At 43.9% G+C, this 23,095-nt stretch overlaps 3 protein-coding genes across 3 annotated transcripts; all 3 read left to right on the top strand.

Annotated features, from left to right (window-relative positions):
• Nucleotides 1-11,909: 11,909 nt before the first annotated feature.
• Nucleotides 11,910-13,247, top strand: LOC139824409 (uncharacterized). The gene has a single exon (XM_071796941.1). The coding sequence runs from the start codon at nt 11,910-11,912 to the stop codon at nt 13,245-13,247; it is 1,338 nt and encodes a 445-aa protein (XP_071653042.1).
• Nucleotides 13,248-19,563: 6,316 nt separating this feature from the next.
• LOC139824408 (uncharacterized) lies at nt 19,564-20,949 on the top strand. Its single transcript, XM_071796939.1, has 2 exons — nt 19,564-19,728; nt 19,882-20,949. The coding sequence occupies exons 1-2, from the start codon at nt 19,564-19,566 to the stop codon at nt 20,947-20,949; spliced, it is 1,233 nt and encodes a 410-aa protein (XP_071653040.1).
• A 227-nt stretch (nt 20,950-21,176) lies between these two features.
• LOC139824407 (uncharacterized) lies at nt 21,177-22,850 on the top strand. The gene is made up of 2 exons (XM_071796938.1): nt 21,177-21,432; nt 22,161-22,850. Exons 1-2 carry the CDS (start codon nt 21,177-21,179, stop codon nt 22,799-22,801), a joined length of 897 nt encoding a protein of 298 aa, XP_071653039.1. The 3' UTR covers nt 22,802-22,850.
• Nucleotides 22,851-23,095: the final 245 nt, after the last annotated feature.

Genomic DNA, 23,095 nt, shown 5'->3' with positions numbered 1-23,095 from the left:
TCAGGGAGCAGATCAGTAACGGGCAGTCTTGTACGCAATAACTGTAAAACGGATTTAAGTAAAGCATCGTTTATTGAACGTGTCGTGTGTTATAAACCTTCCCGCCTCCTCCGTGGAATAAAAGATCCCCGGTGTCCCTCTTTCAAAAAGGGGCACAACAAACTTATTATGATCGTGATGGTCGTTTTGACACACACACACGCGCGCGCGCGCGCGCACGAATACTTTTTAAATGCAATTTTTCGACGTTTTAGAACATTCTGAACATATTGGCATCGAAAACTAAAAAGCAGTTTTTTCTTCGATCTTTTCTACCCGTATTTCATGTACAATTTTTTAAGATTTGGTTAATTAGACCTAGCTTTACGCGATCAAAGCTCTATATACGAGGTTTACGAAAACAAAGCTTCCTCTATAAAAAAGCAATATTTAACAAATATAAGATACCTATAAAAATTTTGATTGATTCCTTTGCTTTAAAAAAAAAAATAAACAAGCACAGTAACAACTGTGCCGCAATCAACACGTAGAACTACGTCTATTAGAATAGAACATATATGGAAGAGGCATTGAACATCGAGTCTGTGTCCGACATCGTGCGAGAGAGAAACGTTAATTGTGCGAGAGAGAAAGGTAGTGAAGCCTAATCGTCCGCAATGCGCATACGCAGATATCGATAACCATATAATACTATTTCATGTTAAAGTATTCAGCGAAGGAAACTAGACGTAGGGCTACGTCAACTGTCAGTTGACGTAGTTCGACGTTGTTGGCACAAACTGTGCCGCAAGCAACAACGTAATTTTTTCATTTTTTCGGGAAATAATTAACCGAATTTCAAAATGTGAAAGCAGCAACTTCATAACATAACACAGACAAATGACATAGACACTACGCGGCGCATCGCCGTGTATTTTCGCGTTATTAAGATGGACACCGAAAACTATGAAGCGCACTATCTGGATCTTGTCATCGGCAACCTGGGACACGTGGACATCGAATTTAAGGTATTAATACACGTAGACACCGAAAACTACGGAGCGCACTATGTGGACCTCGTCATCGGCAACCTGGGACACGTAGACATCGAATTCAACGTACGATTACACCTGGACACCGAAAACTATAAAGCGCACTATCTGGATCCCGTCATCGGCAACCTGAGACACGTGGACATCGAATTCAAAGTATTAATACACGTAGACACCGAAAACTACGGAGCGCACTATGTGGACCTTGTCATCGGCAACCTGGGACATCTAGACATCGAATTCAACGTACGATTACACCTGGACACCGAAAGCTATGAAGCGCACTATCTGGATCCCGTCATCGGCAACCTGGGACACATGGACATCGAATTCAAGATATTAACACACGTAGACACCGAAAACTACGGAGCGCACTATGTGGACCTCGTCATCGGCAACCTGGGACACCTAGACATTGAATTCAACGTACGATTACACATGGACACCGAAAACTATGAAGCGCACTATCTGGATTCCGTCATCGGCAACCTGGGACACGTGGACATCGAATTCAAGGTATTAATACACGTAGACACTGAAAACTACAGAGCGCACTATGTGGACCTTGTCATCGGCAACCTGGGACACCTAGACATCAAATTCAACGTATGATTACATCTGGACACCGAAAACTATGAAGCGCACTATCTGGATCCCGTCATCGGCAACCTGGGACACGTGGACATCGAATTCAAGATATTAATATACGTAGACACCAAAAACTACGGATCGCACTATGTGGACCTCGTCATCGGCAACCTGGGACACCTAGACATCGAATTCAACGTACGATTACACATGGACACCGAAAACTATGAAGCGCACTATCTGGATCCCGTCATCGGCAACCTGGGACACGTGGACATCGAATTCAAGGTATTAATACACGTAGACACCGAAAACTACGGAGCGCACTATGTGGACCTCGTCATCGGCAACCTGGGACACGTAGACATCGAATTCAACGTATTATTACACCTGGACACCGAAAACTATGAAGCGCACTATCTGGACCTCGTCATCGACAACCTGGGATACCTAGACATCGAATTCAAGCTTGATTCATAAGAATCGACTTAAAAATTCCCTAGCGGCACTTTCTGCCAAGCGTAGAGAACCTTCTTTTCCGTTGACTTCATATATATTATATCAAGCTTGATTCATAAGAATCGACTTAAAAATTCCCTAGCGGCACTTTCTGCCAAGCGTAGAGAACCTTCTTTTCCGTTGACTCAATATATATTATATATTACCTAATTTACCTAAATAGAAATCTTCCTCCTGACCGATAAGTCTATCGACCTAATTTCGAAATACGCGCGCGATATCGAAACTGGCGATACCTGCGCCGCCAGCGTCGAAAAAGTGAAAGTAACGTTTCTCTGATAATCATAATAATATTGAGATGAGAGCGGTCGACGTAGACGACGTATCTTAATAAAAAATTTTCACATTTGGACTTTGCGTCGCAATATCTCCGCTCGTAGGGCACGTAGCGGAATATTATGAGAGAAACCCCCCCCTAATTGGACCCCAAGCTATCGATCAAGCCTACTTAGAACTTGATCCGTTCACTCGTTATCGAGATCTCAACATCTCGGGTACTCGCAACCCGTCGCATCGCGTAAAAGAGTCACGGTCGGTCTCGCTCCGCGTGTACTTGGCGCGAGACACTACCGTGTCTCTTGATTCAACATCGACCTTTATATCTAGGGCAGCGACATTATCCTTTGGTTTACCCTTGAAACTTGGTGACATTTATGAGTATATGTTCGGCTCAGAAATTCGAGCTCAGAAGTTCGAGCCGAACATATATACTCATAAAATGTCACCTTGTTTCAAGCTAATCGGCTTCTCACATTCTATATAGATTTGTTTGTTTGTTTGTTTGTTTGTTTGTTTGTTTGTTTGTTTGTTTGTTTGTTTGTGTTTGTTTGTTTGTTTGTTTGTTTGTTTGTTTGTTTTGTTGTTTGTTTGTTTGTTTGTTTGTTGTTGTTTGTTTGTTTGTTTGTTTGTTTTTGTTTGTTTGTTTGTTTGTTTGTTTGTTTGTTTGTTTGTTTGTTTGTTTGTTTGTTTTGTTTGTTTGTTTGTTTGTTTGTTTGTTTGTTTGTTTGTTTGTTTGTTGGTTTGTTTGTTTGTTGTTGTTTGTTTGTTTGTTGTTTGTTTGTTTGTTTGTTTGTTTGTTTGTTTGTTTGTTTGTTTGTTTGTTTGTTTGTTTGTTTGTTTGTTTGTTTGTTGTTTGTTTGTTTGTTTTGTGTGTTTGTTGTTTGTTGTTTGTTTTTTTGTTGTTGTTTGTTTTTTTTGTTTGTGTTTGTTTGTTTTGTTTGTTTGTTTGTTTGTTTGTTTGTTTGTTTTGTTTGTTTGTTTTTTTGTTTTTTTGTTTATTTATTTTTTATTTATTTATTTTTTATTTATTTATTTATATATTTTTTTATTGATTTTTTTTTGAATTTATTGAATTATTGATTTATTTATTTATTGATTGATTGATTGATTTATTGAGTTATTAATGTATTAATTGATTGATTGATTGATTGAGTGATTGATTTATTTATTTATTAATATATTTATTTATTAATTTTTTGATTTATTGTTTAATTAATTAATTTATTTATTAAACCTTGAAAAGTATTAAAAGAAAATATACTTTATTATATAGTTTTTAAAAGCTCTCGATGTAAGCTAAATGTTTTTGCAATTTAATAAATAAATAAATGAATAAATGAATGGATGAATGTATTTAATAAATAAATGAATGAATGAATGGATGAATGGATGAATGGATGAATGGTTAATGAATAAATGGGTGAATGGATGAATGGATTTAATAAATAAATAAATGAATGAATGAATGGATGAATGGATGAATGGATGAATGGGTGAATGTATGAATGTATTTAATAAATAAATGAATAAATGGATGAATGGATGAATGAATGAATGGATGAATGGATAAATGGATGAATGGATAAATGAATGAATGGTTGAATGGATTTAATAAATAAATAAATGAATGAATGAATGAATGGATTGATGAATGGATGAATGGATGAATGGGTTAATGGATGAATTGATGAATAGATTTAATAAATAAATTAATGAATGAATGAATGGATGAATAGATAAATAGGTGAATGAATGAATAGATTTAATAAATAAATAAATGAATGAATGAATAGATGAATGGATGAATGGATGAATGGATGAATGGGTGAATGGATGAATGGGTGAATGGATGAATGGATTTAATAAATAAATAAATGAATGAATGGATGAATGGATGAATGGGTGAATGGATGAATGGATTTAATAAATAAATGAATGAATGAATGGATGAATAAATGATAATTTATTTATTTATTAAATCCGTTTTGGATTTAATTTTTTCAAATTAAATCCATTCATCCATTCACCCATTCATCCATTCATCCATTCATTCATTTATTTATTTATTAAATCCATTCATCCATTCACCAATTTATTCATTCACCATTTATTCATTCATCCATTCATCCATTCGCCATTCATTCATTCATTTATGTATTTATTAAATTCATTCATCCATTTATTCATTCATTTATTTATTTATGAAATTGCGAAAACCCATAGCTTACATCGAGATCTTTCAAAAACTATATAATAAAGTATATTTTTCTTTAATACTTTTCCAGAACAAACCCATATCGAAAAATTAACCACGAAAACATTTAACTTACATCGAGAGCTTTCAAAAACTATATAATAAAGTATATTTTTCTTTAATAATTTTCGAGAAAAAGAAAACGTTGCATGAAAACGTTGCAAGAAAACGTTGCATGAAAACGTTGCATGAAAACGTTGCAAGAAAACGTTGCAGTCGTACCCCCATACCCCCCGAGAAAGACGTAGTTCTACGTCAAAAAAAAAAAAATTATAATACATCACTCATAGTATATTAGTGTGTATACCGTGTGTATGTTTATTGCCAAAAAAATAACAATATTTTACATATTTTTACAAACACTTATGTTTAAATGAAATAATTGTATTGAATAAATTGTTATCATACCTAAGGATATTTTTAATATCCTCTCGCCATTCCTGTATGCCATACACGCTGCTAATTTTCAACTGATAAAGTTCATAGCCAGTCATGGCGGCGGAAAGTTTTGTCAAGCTCTTTCTTCCTGATCCGCCAATACCGATCATCAACATATTGCCACAAGGAATTGCCAAGACACGGCAAATTCTGGAGAGATGCTCAAGCGCATAGTGAAAGAGCACGATATCGATCTTATTGCGATGTGTATCATTATACTCCTCTAGAAATAAAGAAACTATCTGTTGATATTCTTCTATTGACGGAATTTCCTCATAACGCCGATCTTCCAATACAGATTCAATATCCATAAAGTTGCCGAATATCAAACTATCTAAGCTCTTTTCTGTGATTTTATTTTGAACCTTAGGTAAATGTTCAAACATTACGTCAAATCGATCCTTTAAAATAGTCTCGACTATATCCTTAATCGTATGGAATAACCAATATCGATCGGAGTGATCAATCAGACGATCGCCGAAAACTCGTAGAACTTCATGTACCCACAATCTGCCGAAAACAGTCTTGTTACTATCTACAGACTCCTTCTTTACTAAGGTGCAACCAGTTATCACTCGTATAAAGTCACGTATGTTGAAGAGATAATGAGGCTTGAATAGTGTCGGTCGCAAATAATGGATTACATTCTCGAACACGTGTAAGGTGGCAATCACTAAATCATTGATAATCGGCATTACACTGGCAGTGAAGCCTTTCTGCTTCAGTCCCATAAACGCAAGATTCGTGAAAATCCTAAATAAGTTATCGCGTGAAAACTCACATACATTAAATAAATTAAAGTGACGTAGAAACCGACGGTAGATCTCTTGCCTGCTACCGCCGGGAACTGCCATAGCGCATACAAACATAGTGTCTAAAATAGCGATTGCTTCTGATTTGTTCAGATCAAACCATATGCCATGATCAAAGAATTGGCGCAACAACTCAATTGGTGGTTGTGCACCATAGAATTCTTTTGCTGGCATATTTACTTCATCGATAAAGACAATGCAACGCTTATCGAATGGCGGGCTATATTGATTTCTACGTCTCTTGTGCAATTTCAATAATACCAATTCCTGTGTCTGCGCCGCAGTGATATTTGACGTAAAAGTGATAAGATTAGGCAGATATTTTTTTTCATCCAATTTGTTGATTAATAAATCCTTTAGATAGAGGCTTTTGCCAGTACCAGTGTCGCCATAAAGCAGAAAGCATCGTTGATACTTGATGTGCATCGACATAATATTTTGATATTTGACTGTATCACTTGTGGGAATAATGATGCGCGCAATGCTCTCTGTTTCTAGAAAAAGTTCCGCCTTTGCAGTATCTGCAAAGCGCTTCCAGACTCCTTTTGCACGGAAACTGTAATAAGAAAGAACAAATTGTTAAAAATCGCTGTTTTAGTCTTAACCTTATTCCTAACATCGATAAATATTCGATTATGCACTAATCTAAAATTTTATAATCTATATACTGTGTAGTCTATAATCAATATACTAAGTATTCCAGGTCAATAAAACTTCAAGATCTTATAAGAAATTAAATTTGGATTAAAAAAATTCTTATAAATAGAGGTCTGGAAATGCTTTATTAAAAAATTGTAGCTAATAAACTTCGAAAAATCACGTTTTTTAAATGATTTTTAAAAATAACCTTTCAAAATCCTTTATTTATTTGAAAAAAGTAACAATCAAATAAATATAATGGAAAATTAAATAACAAACTAAATTACACCAATAACATTTAATTCTGATAAAACGTTCAAAAAAAAAAATAAGCTAAAAACAACGAAATAACTACCTTTCGAAGATCTTTGTGTAAACACCACATTTGTAGCGTTCGCTTTAGTTTTAGTGTAACAATTAGTAGCTAGTTATTTTTAAAACTTATCAAAAAGACGTGATTTTTTTTTAATTTATTAAGAGACATACTAGTGTCTCGCGCCAAGTACACGCGAAGCGAGACCGCACCGTGACTCTGTTACGCGAACGCATGAGTTGCGAGTACCCGAGATTTTGAGATCTCAACAACGAGTGAATGGATCAAGTTCTAAGTAGGCTTGATCGATAACTTGGGTTTTAATTATATGTATAATAAAAGTGTTTTTATTTTTCCGCCACGTGCCCTACGAGCGGAGATATTACGATGCAAAGTCCAAAATGTTAAATTTTACAATTAAAAAACGTTTTCGTAGTTGTCGCCGTACGGTTGCTTTTGCCTCAATAGATGGCATTTGAGAACATCTCGAGCGACCCCCGGGTTCCCTCCATGTTGCTACAGTGAAAAGAGACAGCATATATGCGTACGTGTGCGGCGCGCTCGTCGCTCGATCAGTGCGTTCGCGCGGACAGCGCGCTGTCAGTCATCAGTTATAACCTAGAAATGCATATCGCGTTCGCGCGTAATGCCGTGGTCTTTCATCGTTAAATACTACGATCGTTTAATTCCGAATTTCGGGCGCGTCACGCAAGGATCGAAGTGCCGCGAAATTAGGATGTGGATGTCACAAGAGGCGAAATATCAGCGAAGATATGTAGTACACGACAGTCGTGACCGTTACTATGTTTACGCGTTACTTCTGTAGTAACTTATACGATAATTCCTCCACATAACGGGGATTCTGTAGTAACTTATGATAATTCATCTCGCGTAAACAAGTGAAAAAACGTAGTACGTGACAGATAGTGTGTGTGTATGTGTATGTGTGTGATGATCAATATATTATATAATATTATATATGTATATTGTGACGTTGCAGTTTCGCTGCATCGTGGCAGCGCCCCGCCGCCGCCACAAGGCGCGGGTTTCTCGCCCGATGACGGTCCAGAGAGTCGATGCGAGATCTCCAAGGGTATTACATATCTTAATCGCGTTTATATTTTCTGATCCTTTTTATTTTCTCATTTTGTATAATGCGCGGCGCCTCACCGAGACGAGACACGGATTTTCTCCGAGGGAATACGAGGGATTACGAGAGATGGAGCGGGCTAGGAAGACCGAGGCAAAAAATCGATTGTCGACAGCGGATCGAGGCGAAGCTCGCGGGCAACCGAGCGCGAAATGGGCGCAGGGAAGCACGCGCGCGGCGCGTGACATGTCAGCGGACGGAGCTTGACGCGGCAGGGCCCCGGCGCCGGGAAAGAACGAGTTTCCCCGGCTAACCTCCACTGCAATAACCGGACTTCGGGGGTGGGTGGCCAGCACCCCTGGGTCTCAGGGAGGCCTTACGAAGAAATCGGCGTGTCCAAACCGCTGATTAGGGATGCCGAAGAACCGCTGCAAAAGCTAGGGGCCAGCAGACGCCCCGCAGGACCTGCGACCGACCGCCCTGCGCGAGGATCGATCACGAGCCCGCGAGCCCGTCCCTCATTGGCCCGCACTATCGCGCCGAGGGTCGCGCAAGCCCCAAATGGGGCGCACCATCGATTCTGCCATCGAGCGAATTTCGGCGATCACGCTCTGGTCGTCCTCCGGCGAAGTTATGCGATTTACGATACCTCGACTTAACGCGGCGAATTACGCCCGGCTACCAGGCCGTTCGACCTTGGCGACGACGTCCGACCTTTGGCGGCGACGAGGGGTACCCGAGGGGAAGCAGACATCTACTGAGGTTGCCTCGCGTATTATTTTGGTTGTAAATCCTCGACACCGCCTCCGGGTCGCGCTCTCGCTCGGGAACAACGGTTAAAGTCGCGGTATTCGGCGTATTCGCCGACAAAACGTATAATTAGCGATCGACAGCGAAAGCGAGGGGCACCGGAATGGTCTCGTGGCCATGGGATTGCGACCAAAAATCGCACGCCTTTGGAGATCGCGGTAGACGCGTCCGAAACGGATTTCGATATCGCAAATCCGCCATTGCTCGCTACCTTCGCGTTCGCGACAGCGTATTTCACTGTGCGTCGTAATTTGTACGGTCGGGACTTAGATTTTCCCACGCGATATTATTTGCGTTAAAATGTTATTCGCGTGTTTCGTCAATGGCGTTGGAATGTTAGTTGCGTTGACTGATTAATTACGTTAGATCATGACTCGCGTGACACATTAATTGCGTTGGGATATAACTTGTGTTAACTTCGTACTTGCGTTAAAATATGACTCGCGTTGACTTATTATTTGCGTTCGGATGTTACTCGCGCTCAAGTATCGTTCGCCATAACTCCGTATTTTTTATTCTGCGTTAAATCTAGCATGTAGTGTTTTCGTCTACTTCGTGGGATCGTTGCGGTATTCCGCGTTACGCCGAGCGTTCTGGCGAGGTCTAATGCGCCGCCGAGAGTATTTTCGCGAGCCCTATACCCTCTTAGCGCGAGTTATCCGATAATTTGCGTTGGAGACAGAATCCTTTTGCGATCAGGGAAATTGCGTCCGTGCGCGCTAAGCGTGGCGCCGCAGAAATAATGTGCGTTTATTGATTCGCGCACTTAATTTGGCGGATTTGCACTCCAAATTCTATTCTTACAGTCTTGTGTTATCTTTCTTGTTTTGCGTGTGTTCTCGTTACTTTGTAATCGGATTTGCTGTCTCTTGCGCCCTTATAAGTAATTTCGGTTACGTGCAATAATTCTCCGTTAATTTCTCGCGTTTGTTTCGGTTTTGTAATCGAACCTAATTTTTACCACCTATTCTATTATCTGTAACTATTCTATTATCTGTAGTTCTAGTTGCATTTCGTATTATTTTACTACCTCGCGTCTATTTACTCAATATCTTGCGCTCACATCTATCGTGTCCAATTATATTCTGTAATCGATGTTCTTTCCGGCGACTTTCTTTAATTCTGTTAATTCAACCTCGGTAACAGATCTTCATGACCTTTTCATTTACTAATCCGACACGATATTCTGATTTTCGCGATTCAAGCATTCACTTACTATTCGGTTTCATAGTATTTCAACGTTATACCAGCGACTGTTATCCACTACGCCCCTTTCGGGCCAATATACAATAAACCTTGTTTTTCATTCTTATTATTGAACATATGAGTGTGTGATTTATGCGTCACCCCGCCGAATCTTGCGCTGCCCTTCATCAACCCCGCCCATAACCGTTAGGTCGAGCTGGCCGATCCCTCGCACGCCGGATTCATTGCATTTTGTGTTTCTGTCGGGTTTTCGCAATATTAGCGTACTTAGTGGACGCGACTCTACGCGTCTGGCGCCCATCATTAAATTTCGTGTCGAATCGTCGGACCGTGTGAGAGAACAGTTGGAGAGGCTTACCTTCCTTCTCTCCCTAACTTTTTTGATCCGTCGTGCGCCTCGGGCGTAAAAAGACGTGACAATATTAACTGGACAGAGCTGATACCGAGGAGATCTTTAAGAAGGAAGGTGCATCCAAAATCACACTCGTATGCACATGCTGTCTTGTAAATGTTTTGTAAATTGCTGTTTTGTAAAAGTTGAAGAGAACGAGAAAGTGATCTGTAGCGCAATTCGTATTGTAGGTGTTGGCGTTTCCGGGCGTAACTCCGTAGCGCTAATTAGCGTAAGCGCGGGTTCTACCCCGACAAGGATAAGACATGCGGTTAAGTAAGGACACTGAGTTGTTTAACAATTGTGCAAAGCACCAGTTTAATAAATTTCTTAACATAGAAAGTAACAATTTACGATCGACGCGACTTTACAGTTGTCACAGGCGCGGTAGCAGGTTTCAATATACAGCGTGCACGTGATTCGAGTGTTCACTAGTCGCGAGGTGCACGTGACGCTTGAGTGTTCGCCGGTCGCAAGATAGCGATGGTAATATGTGTGAGCGCACTTGTAGCGCTTGCAATTAGCGGGCGGACTTGTGGCGCTTACAATTAGTGGGCGCATTTGTGCACGGTAAAGTAACACGCACAAGACGCAATAATGTCCACCGGTCGCGAGACAGCGACGGCGTTGAGCGGGCGCACAACGGCGCGGCAAGCAACGCGCACAGAGACGCGAATGTCCACCGTTTGCAGGATTGCGACGGTAAATTTGCGGGCGCACTAAGGCGCAGTAATTAGCAGACGCACTAACGGCGTGGTAATTAGCAGGCGCACTAACGGCGCGGTAATGAGCGGGCGCACTAATGGCGCGGTAATTAGCGGGCGCACTAACGGCGCGGTAAATTGCGCGGTATAAGGATTCTCACTTCATCCCAGCAATATTTCACAATCTGTCGGGCTATGACGCACACTTTATTATCAAGGAGATAGCTGCCGCGTTCGAAGGCAAGATCGATGTACTGCCTATAACAAAGGAAAAGTACATCTCATTTACTAAACACGTGAAAGACACCGCGGAAAAATCTGATTCGCGAAACGATATAAAGTTAAGATTTATCGACTCATATAAATTTCTTAGCGCGAGTCTCGCAAAATTGGCATCCTTTCTAGATAATGATAAATTAAAAATTATACGTTCAAAATTTTCCACGTTATCCGACAACGATTTCAAATTATTGACGCGAAAAGGTGTCCTTCCATACGAATATGTGGACAGCGTCGAAAAGCTGGAGGATACGTGTTTACCGCCGCGCGATTCATTTTACAGTTCCTTGACCGGTGACACCGTATCCGAGAGCGATTACGCGCACGCCGCGAACGTATGGCAGCGATTCTCCGTTCGAACCCTGGGCGAATACAGCGATCTATACCTGAAAACCGATGTCTTGCTGTTGGCCGACGTGTTTGAAAATTTCCGCGACAGCTGCGTCGCGAGTTACGGACTTAATCCCGCGTACTACTACACTTTACCAGGCTTTACGTGGGACGCCATGTTGAAACATACGTGTATCAATTTTGAACTGCTGACCGACGTCATGACATGGTCATGTTTATCGAACGTGGTATACGCGGCGGGCTGAGTCAATGTTCCGGCAGATACGCGAAGGCCAACAACAAGTATATGGAGTCGTACGATTCATCGAAACCGTCGTCGTACCTAATGTACTTCGATGTCAACAACTTATACGGCTGGGCGATGTGTAAGCCACTGCCCTACGCGGAGTTTCGATGGGTCGAAGACGCGTCAAATTTCGACGTTAACGCGATCGCTTTGGATTCGCCTACGGGCTATATTCTCGAGGTCGATCTCGAGTATCCGCAGGATAAACATGACGCGCACGCAGACCTACCGTTCTGTCCGATGCGCGATAAACCGCCCGGCAAACGGCAGGACAAACTTCTCGCCACGCTGCACGATAAGGAGCGTTATGTCATCCATTATCGCAATCTGCAACAGTGCATGCGTCATGGCCTTCGCGTCACTAAAATACATCGCGTATTGCAATTCGCTCAATCTGAGTGGCTCCGCTCTTACATCGAACTCAATACAAAATTCAGGACACAAGCAAAAAATGAGTTCGAAAAAACATTATATAAATTAATGAATAACGCTGTTTTTGGGAAAACAATGGAGAATGTACGAAACCACGTCGATGTAAAATTAGTGACGACGTGGAAGGGTAGATACGGCGCGGAGGCAATGATCGCGCGACCGAATTTCCACAGCAGTAGCGTGTTTTCAGAAAATCTGGTAGCCATCGAACTGCGCAAACTCGAGGTGAAATTCGACAAACCGATCTACGTCGGCATGTGCATCCTTGACTTGTCGAAGGTGTGCCTGTACGAATTTCATCACGAATACATGTCTCCCCTGTACCGCGACTCGTGTAGAATCATGTATACCGACACGGACAGTTTGATTTATTATATCGAGTGCGACGACGCGTACGAGAACATGAAACATGATATAGCCCGGTTCGACACAAGTGACTATGCGGTAGATAACGCTTATGATATGCCTCTCGTCAATAAAAAAGTGCCGGGCCTGATGAAGGATGAAAACAACGGAGTCATTATGACCGAATTCGTTAGACTTAGGGCGAAAATGTACGCCTTGCGAGTCGATGGCAAAAAAGATTGTAAAAAAGCGAAAGGTGTCAAAAGCAACGTCATCGCGCGCACCATCACATTCGACGACTACACGCGGTGTCTGAACGATGAGATCGAAATGACTCGACCGCAGTCGTGCATACGATCGAAAATGCACGAAGTGTACACTATTTGCGAGACAAAAATCGCTCTGAGTCCGTACGACGATAAGCGATATATCGTGCCGGATTCGACCGATACGTTGCCGTGGGGACATTACCGAATATAACGTAATGTATATAATGTAATATAATGTATGTATGTATGTACATATATATATCTATGTATGTAGTATAACATATAAATGTATGTATGTAGTATATGTAATATAATGTATGTATGTAAGAAATAGTCCTCGAGTAAATATCGTATTATATATGAGAAGGGATATTAATAGAGATATCGCACATGTATTTAGTATTAAATATTTTTTATTATATACTGTATATGTATTACATATTTCAAACACTTTACATGTATCATTTTTATATTAAGAATAAAATACAGTTTGCACGAATTAAATCACATTGTCCTTGTGTATCCATGAGTTGTGTGATCCATCGAATCCCAGCCATTTTACGTAAACCTCGTCGCCCCTCCTGCGCAGTACTTTCTCCACGAGATACACGTCAGGATAAGTCGCGCGATGCAACTCGTACTCGTAGAACGCTCCAGCGACGGATTTTCCACGATAGTCCTCGAGTAGGTAGGTTACGGGATTGGTATGCTGCACTTTAACGATCTTAAACACCTCGGTGGTCCAATTCGGCGTGTAACCCTTCTCGAAAATTGTCTTGTATTTGCTGACGCGTACCGAGTCGCCCGGTTTAAACTTTGCCGGGCCCGCGATCTTTATCGCGCTGTACACCGTAGCCAAGAGTCTTTCAGCGATCGCGGGGGTAACGTCGACGGGTCGCATGCCGATCGTTCGATGCTTGCGCGCGTTGTAATCCGACACGAGTCGCGATAACGCGTCGACCCACTTGTAAGTTCCATTGAGCGTAAACATTTTCCACATATTGTTTTTTAACGTGCGATTGAATCGCTCGACGACCGACGCCTTCATCACCGAATACGTGGAATAATGATTTATACCGTGTTTTCTCACGAGACGTTGCACGTCGGTGTTGTAAAATTCCTTCCCCATGTCGGTTTGTAGATTACTAGGGCACCTCCCGCTATCTCGAATTATCTCAGCGATAGCGTCAGCTGTCTCGCTGCCACCTTTACCCTTGAGCGGCACGGCCCAGGCGTACTTGCTCAACACATCGATGACGGTGAGTATGTAGTGGTAGCCTCCGTTGAAACGCGAGTACGGACGCATCTCGACAATATCAGCCTGCCACAGGTCGTCGTACCCTCGCACTATGACGTGTCTGCGGGGAAAATTTCTTCTCGCCGGTGCGTGCAATTCGTCCACCAACCGTCGCTTTTCAATATTATTATCCACATCGGTCGATTTTAACGGTCTCATGTTCGGTTAGCGTTTCGTTGACTGTCGGTCGTCGTTCTTCGGCTGTACGTAACCGTTTCTGTTTATGTTTCTGCGTCGTTCATCGCTGTTTCTGAACCGCTCAGAAACCATATCGAGCCGTTCTCGAACCGTTCGTTGTCGTTCGTCGTTGTCAGTTAACTGTTTCTTGTCACTCATCGTCGTCGTCGACGTTCTTTAGCCGTTTGTAGCCTTTCCTGTCTCCGCGTAGTTCACAGCTGTTTCTAAACCGCTCGTAATTGTTCCTAACCTGTTTTTGAACCGTTCGACAACCGTTCTTGAACCGCTCGACAGCCGTCCGACAACTGTTTTCGAATCGTTCGTTGCTGTTCGTCACCGTCGTTAATTAACCGTTGCTTCTCTTCACTCGTCGCCGTTCGATAGTCGTTTCTGCTGAACCGTTTCTTCATCATTCATTAGCCGTTTTCAATCTACCGATATTTGCACGTCGAAGCTCGTTCACCGCAGCCTGTAACGCTCGCACATCCTTCTCGAACGCGGTAAGCTTCTTGTCTGACTCTTTCCATTGATTTGTCAGACTTTTAAAGCACTGATCAACGTATATTTTGTTAACAGCGTCACCGTCAGTCTCAGGTTGCGCTACGCGACGAATCTTGCGCGATCTTGCATTAAAGTCCGTGGCGGCGCGACACAGAGCGTTGTCGCGCACGAAATTTCTCACTAATCCGCTCCACCGATAATGATAGGAAATGGTATTCGTCGCGTCTTCGCGCTGCTCAAACAATCCAAATTTATTGATCGGCATTTCGACACCGATTGAACGGATTGCTGTCGCACCGTTTAATTTATAATAAGCCCAGCCTCGCGAAGTTCCTCGATGATCGACATGATCTCATTGTCGTGGGCATTGTTGCCAGCTTGACGCGAAGCGTCGAGCAATCGCAGACGATCCACCAGCTCGTTGGGGTCGTCCCAGTGCACGTAGTCGATCTTATTGTCGGTTAGCGTCATCGCGCGAGGTGCGAATAATCCCTTTCCGGATTTTTTCTTCTTGGATTCGGTCGACATCAACGGTGCAATTACCTGTGTATACTTGTATCCCACGTTGCCCTTTCGTCGCTCGTGAGGATCGTGCTTGTATTTATGAGCACTCGTTGCCAACAGTATGCTCCTGTACTTTTGCATATCGTCCTCCGTGTAGATATCGTAATCGGGTATTCTCTTGAAGATCAACTCGTAAATACCGGGTGTGCCGGCGTATCGTACGCCGTCGATATAAATGTTATCCGCTTTATCCACGTCAAAACGTTTATTACCAAGCATCAATTCATTCTTGCCGAGATAAACGCCGTATGTGGTGTCTATCGTTGGATAGGCGCTCAAAGCAGACGCAATGTAAATTCGGCTCAGGGGACCCAAGTGATCTTGCAACGATTCTATAAACCATTCTCGACCCTTCGACGTTTGCAACCGCTTTTTAACGGTTGTCCCGATCGAGTCGTCCGTGGTTTCGAAAACATCTACGATTTTGAGAAATTCGGGACTTGTACTTTGCACGGTTAGCGTCGGTGTAGAGGTTATCGGTAGTACATTCGATTGATTAAATTTACGCGGTGTCGATGACAGATCCGACCAGGAGTCTAATCGTTTCTTCTTTCTCTTCGGTGTAGCATCCTCCACCTCCTCTTCGCGCTGTTGAACGGATAGCGGTTCAATTTTCACGTCAGCGTCGCTCTCTGTCGGCTCCTCTTTTTTCACCGCGATCAAGCTCGAGTTGTCGACGATCTTTTTCAATGGCTCGATGAGAGGTTTAAAGTGCGTGTCCAACTCAATGTCCTTCTCGATCTTACCGGTCTTCAAAGCGCGAAGTTTCTTGCGAATCGAATTACTCGTTTTCGCAATATCTTTCACAATCTTCTCGCGTTCGCGAATCGTCTCGCTCCCGTCTATTGCAGCCATCGTGGGGGGGGGGGGAACAAAGCAGAGTGTCGATCTCTTTCTCCGTAACACTAACGTTGTTTCACCTTCGACGACGTATCGACGACGACTGACCGCTTTTGCGGTATCGCGAACACGTTAAATCCTTTTCTGTATCGACCGTTTGAAAGTGCGCTGTCCGTGTCTATCACTACGAATCCGTACTTGCATTGCCAACAATCGTGGCACAACGAGCAAAATTCATCGTACGACATGTCGGTATTTACATGATCATTGTACACGTGTTTCAAATTAGTACCATCCTGTTTGAACAGGATCAGCAGATTCGCGTTGTCGCGTATCAGATGTTTAGGTATTCTCGCGTACGTCTGACAGAGATAAAAGCAGTCGACGTTCGAGTGCCTGCCCATCGAGAAATACTCTCTCACAGTGTCTTGCTTATCGCACGCCACGTCGTCGAAGACGAATATCGAGTTCGGACACGCGTCGCTCGGTGGAATGACGTCACTGTTATTGGAGAAGGTGTAGTAGCCGATTTCGTCGATTGATGTCAATAAATTCTCCAGATATCGGTATTTCGGTTGTTGCAGCGATTTTGAGTACACGTACACGTTCTCGAAACGTACACCGTGCGGACTTTCCAGCAAACTTATCAGAACGTTGGTTTTACCGCAGTTCGAGGGACCGCAAATGATCGCGCGTATAGTAGTCGGCAGCATCGTACCGTGTCTGCGCCTATCCGCGTTGCCCTCCATCGACCGTGATCTGTCGTCGCAATTCGTCACGCGAATCGCTAACGGTTGCCGCACGAATCTCATTTTTTTTCCTCACACTTTGTACGACTGAATCGAACTTTCTCGTTCGAACGTCTATTTATAGGTGCGCGGCACCGCGAATCGCTCAGTCGCAAAGATGTTCGTCCTGCTGTCGAGACCTTCGGACATTCGCGATTTTAGCGCCGAACAGCTGCAATTCGTACCGAAAGCCGTTCTATTGCAAGTGTGCGGTGATCACGTCTACTATGTGTGGGACAAGCTTCCGCAGCATATAAAGGCGGATTTGGAGGTTCAGACCTATCGTCGCTGTGACGCACATTACAATCAACCGTGGCAGCGAACGCACATCGACGGTCCCGCGCCATTGATAAAGGATTGCGGCGAATGTCAACGAAAAAAATAAAAACAGGTAGAGGCCTGTTTAATCGCGCGATAGGTGCACTTCCGTTCAAACTGCACATTCCCGGCTATCAGTATTGCGGTCCGGGAACTCGTTTGCGAGAACGATTGGCTAGAGGTGATCCGGGTGTAAATCCATTGAACGCGGCGTGTCGCGAGCACGACATATACTATTCGCGTAACAAAGGCCTCACCGAGAGACACGCGGCGGATGAGATACTCGCCGAGAGAGCGTTGGGACGCGTCATCGCGAGAGATTCGACTTTCGGAGAGAGAGCTGCCGCTACAGCCGTCTGGGCGGCCATGAAGGCTAAGACGAAGCTCGGAATGGGTTTGAAAATAAAGGCAAAGACGAAGGCGAAGACCCAGACGAAGATGAAGATGAAGAAGAGAGCGGATTCGAAAAAACGGATACTTCCGGCAGCGAAACGAGGCGGCGTATTGCCAATTCTACCGTTGTTGGGAGTTCTCGGTTCTCTGGCCGGCGGAGCGGCCGGAATTACAACGGCGATGAACGCTAGCAAAGCCGCGCGACGTCAGCTGGAAGAGACGCAACGTCACAATCGCGCCATGGAAGGTCGCGGACTTTATCTCGCTCAGTACAAATATGGACAAGGATTGTATTTCGGCCCGCACAAACGCGGGCGAGGAGTAGCGTTGAAGATTAAAAAAAAAAACCATCAAAGAAGACGTTAAATATGCCCACGGGTGTTACGACTAACGTACAATTGAGTCGACTGGCAAGGCGAATGCGCGTACCGTTCTTCAGAGGTGTTTTCATGCGTGATTCGTTACCGATCGTCGATGGTGTACGTCGAAACGAGAGCGGTATCGTGAATTTGGACGATGCAGCCGGCCCCGGTACTCATTGGGTAGCGTACGCCAAGAGGGGAGATCGAGTCGTATATTTCGACAGTTTCGGCAATCTTCGACCACCGAAAGAACTGGTGCGATATTTCGGACCAAGCGTGACGAAAATTGAGTACAATCACACGTCTTATCAGCGCTACGATCAGAGCATCTGTGGCCAGTTGTGCTTGCAATTTTTCCGGACGATCGATGACGATCGGCGCTAATTTAAAACCTGACGACGCGCCGTGCGGAGACTCAGTGTTCGTCGACCAGCTTCCGCCGATATGTCTATAACGTTTACGCTGACCGGGAAAAGTAGCATCCTCGCGGAGCACTATTTTCCCGCCGTGGATCTGAGCGACGGTGACTACGAGCTCGGTCTAACGTGTTTCGAGACTTATCACACGATTCCGAACGTGAATTCTTCGAATAATAAATTTTATTTCGACGAGGATGACACGGAAATTACGCTTCCCGAGGGATCGTACGAGATACGAGCCATACACGAGTTTTTGAAACGTAAAATTTCACGTAAACGTCCGCGACGCGTGGTTCGTTCCAACGACGATCGTCGTACGTCGATCGCGGATATCGCGCGAGAGGAGACCGTTCGTGCGAACGGCTACGAAAACGAGGTCGCGGAATACCCGATAGTGCTTCGTGCAAATTACAATACGATGAAGAGTGAGATCAAGTGCGCTTTCAGAGTAAATTTTAACAAACCAAACAACGTCGGATCGCTGTTGGGATTCTCGTCGACGCGTATATTGCAGCCGGGACAGTGGCACGAATCGGACGCACCGATTAATATTATCAACGTAAACATTATCCGCGTGGAGTGTAACGTGACCGTGGGTGCGTACAGCAACGACAAACGTGTTCATACGATACACGAATTTTCACCGAGCGTACCACCGGGATATAAGATATCGGAAACGCCGGCGCAGATCATTTATCTGCCGATCATTGTGCGGAGCGTTACAAATCTAACGATACGCGTCGCTGATCAAGACGGACGATTGCTCGATTTTCGCGGAGAAGAGATCACCGTCAGATTGCACGTACGACGGCGAGAGCGATAACGCGCCAGTGTATGCGTGAGCGTGAGTGTACGCGCGACACATGAGATGCTAGTGTTGAACGATTCGGAGCACGCGACAGATAACAGTAATATCTTTACGGCTGCACCGATCGACGATATCGTCAAGTCGACATTCGGTGGCGTTAAACAAGCGACGAGAAAGAAGCTCAACGCGTCGAACGTTAAGTTTTTACAATCTCTGGGATTTGCGGTGCGAAACATCTGAACGATGACTGAAATTCTTAACATCGGAAGCGAGCCGGTCTTTGACGATCGCATCGTCAAGATCGAGACTCACACATACAACCCGTACGCCAACACAACGTTTGATTATAGCGACGAGATACGAATACCCATACAACAGCAGGATCTGTATACGTTGCCGTGCGAAAGTTTTCTCTACATCGAAGGAACATTGACGGTGACCAGAGCAGCCGACCAAGTCGATAATGTGGTATTGGGTACTAATTGCGTCGCGTTTACGTTCGATGAGATTCGATACGAGCTCGACGGTATGGAGATTAATCGTTGCAGAAACGTAGGAATAACCAGCACGCTCAAGAACTACGTTACGGTATCGTCCGACAGAAGCGTGATCCTGCGAAACGCGGGCTGGGAACCACATAATAATCCGAACGGATATTTCAATTTCTGCGTACCGCTCAACTTGTTACTGGGATTTTGCGAGGATTACAAACGCGTGGTGATCAACGCTCGTCACGAATTGATCTTGATACGAGCGCGCAACGACAACAATTCCCTGGTGGGAAGTCTCGCGTTGAAGCCTACTATCAAAATACTCAAGATACAATGGCGAATGCCTCACGTGGTATTGAACGAGATCAACAAGCTGTCGATGCTGCGCGCCTTGGAAGACGGACGATATCTAAGTATGGGTTTCCGTTCGTGGGATCTGTACGAGTATCCCCTGTTGCAGAACACGACCAAGCACTCGTGGGCCATTAAGACCGCGACTCAGCTCGAGAAACCGCGATACGTCGTCTTCGCTCTGCAGACGGGTCGGAAGAATGTCATGTCCGCCGACACAAGCCGATTCGACGACTGCAACTTGACCAACGTAAAACTCTATCTAAACTCGGAAGTTTATCCGTACGACGATCTGAATTTGGACTTTGGCAAACACAGATGGGCGATTCTGTACAATATGTATGCGCGTTTCTGCAAGGGCTACTACGGATACGAATATCTCGAGCCGAGTCTCACCGTCTCGACTTTTCTACGTAACGGCCCGTTCGTGATCATCGATTGCTCCCGCCAAAACGAATCCGTCAAAAACGCCACCGTGGATGTCAGAATAGAATTCGACTGCATGGAGAACGTACCGCCGAATACCTCCGCGTACTGTCTCATCATACACGACCGCGTGATTGAGTACAACCCGTTGACAAACGTGGTGCGCAAAATAGTCTGAGTGTTCGCGGCAACGTCGACGTGAATATTATTTTCTCTCTCTCTTTTTCTCTCTCTCTCTCTCTCTCTTTCTTTCCATCAGTCTCCGATACAATTATTTAGAGGGGCAAGGGAGGGAGGGAGGGGAAAGTATAAATCAGAGTGTCACGAGACGGTTTGCAGAGTTGCATGTCATTCCTCTCGATTGACGCATCGACGAAGGAGATAGAGAGATATAGAAATCTTGTCATGTCCGTACCAACGTTCGTGGACCTGCAAGGATTCCTCGTCGGGATGAAATTTGTCGTGAAGGAGGTGGCGGTGCTGAGAAAAGGCTGCGTTCTGACGCATCATATCTTTACGTACCCCATGCCGTGGAATCTCCTCACAAAATCCGACAAATCGTGCGCTACCTGGTTGATTCACAATCACCATGGATTACGATGGGAAGACGGAAACGTACCGTACAGCATGGTGAAACGCCTGATTACGTCGGCCGTGCTTGGTATGGAAGAAGAAGAAGAAGAAGACGATGACGACGAGATGCCGACTCTCGTGTACGTCAAGGGATGCCAGAAACGAGAATGGCTGGTGGATCTGCTGGAGAATTATGCGCGAAAAAACCTAATCGTCGAGACTCTGGATGCGCATTACGAAGATATCGAATCTTTGAATAAACTAGATGACACCAATACTATGCGATGCGGAAAACATGAAAAGAATTGCGCGTTACAAAATGTAATAAAACTATTTAATTGGTGGTCGCGCGCGACGCCATAAAGATTTGCGATCTTTTTTTAATAAATAAATTATATATAACTTTTTTATGTTTTATTTCTTACTCCCCCTCCCCTCCCCCATCATCACCGTTAGAGTAGGCTTTACTTCCCTCTCTCCTAAAAAAATCCACTGCGCAGTTCTATAAACATTAAATCCCCCTCCCGCTCCCCCTTCCCCCACCACCACATTATTACTTTTTGGAGTTGTCGCGTATACTCGAGTAATTTCAAATGAGCAGTCTTGTCGCGATCGCTTGTACTGACGGACAACTTCTCAGAGCCTAGAGAGCGAAAAAATGTTCTCCTTTGAAGGATGCAACAGCAGCAGCAGCAACAACGGTGCAAAACGCGTGAATGCCGTGAATTATTACGTACCGATTCACAACGTTGAAACTCAAACGTATGAGGCCAGATGCAATAGGTAAGTTTCGTTTGAGAGAAAATTAACATATAGAGTCTCCCTCCAGTTTTTATATCTTTGCATATTGTAATACTTATGAAAAATACAAAAAACTAATTTCATTTCTTTTATCCAGCATTTCGGGGGACCGTCGCGCGGTTCGCATACTCAGCAGACGATACGCGCTGACAGTTACGGGATACAAATTCCTCGAAATTGGCATCAACGTGGGCCCACCGAGCTATGTGGAGATTGCCGTTGGAGATCATCGAGGAAAGGAACTGCTGTTGTCTCTCGAAACGTGGAAGGCACTCTACGAGCAACGACGAAATATTCAGAATTTCTTTCGCAACGACTTCAAAGATGCCCATAGTTTTATAAACGTTGGACCGCTAACGGTGAGAGTTTGTACGTCGGTTAATAACGTCAAACTCATACGTCTCGAATCTGTAAACGTACGCTTGATGATGACCGAATCGACGCTGCATCGTATGTTCGATCTCGATCGGTGCATCGAAGCGAGATTCGATCGTTTGGTCAGAATCCTTGCGGCGGTCGATGCAAAATTTGCGCAGTACTCCGATATCGCGTCCACCGTGACGGATCCCAGGGAAGCGTCGAATGCAATATACGCTAGCGATGCGTTCAATACGAATCAGCTCATCGATTGTGAGCTCGCAGCTTTAGTTTTTTAGCACGTAAGATATATTATGTAAAAGAAGAGTTAAATAAACAGGCTTTTTTTACACCCTAAAACGAACGATGTATTTTTCTTTTGCGTGCATGTCCTTCCCTATACCTAACTTTTATCATATGTTGTTTACGACGAACATGTTCCGACAGGTTCGATGCGTTATCGGGTCGATCATCGTCCCGATGACGTCATATTTTTCCTTTGTCTTTCACGTACTGCGTAGATAGATTGTTTAGTCTACGCGATAACCGCCCCCCTTTTCCTAGAAATATGTTGTTTACGTCGAACGTGTCCC

This window comes from Temnothorax longispinosus, unplaced genomic scaffold (genome assembly GCF_030848805.1).
Source record: "Temnothorax longispinosus isolate EJ_2023e unplaced genomic scaffold, Tlon_JGU_v1 HiC_scaffold_36, whole genome shotgun sequence".
Classification (NCBI taxonomy): Eukaryota; Metazoa; Arthropoda; class Insecta; order Hymenoptera; family Formicidae; genus Temnothorax; species Temnothorax longispinosus.
This window is presented reverse-complemented; position numbering and strand designations above follow the sequence as displayed.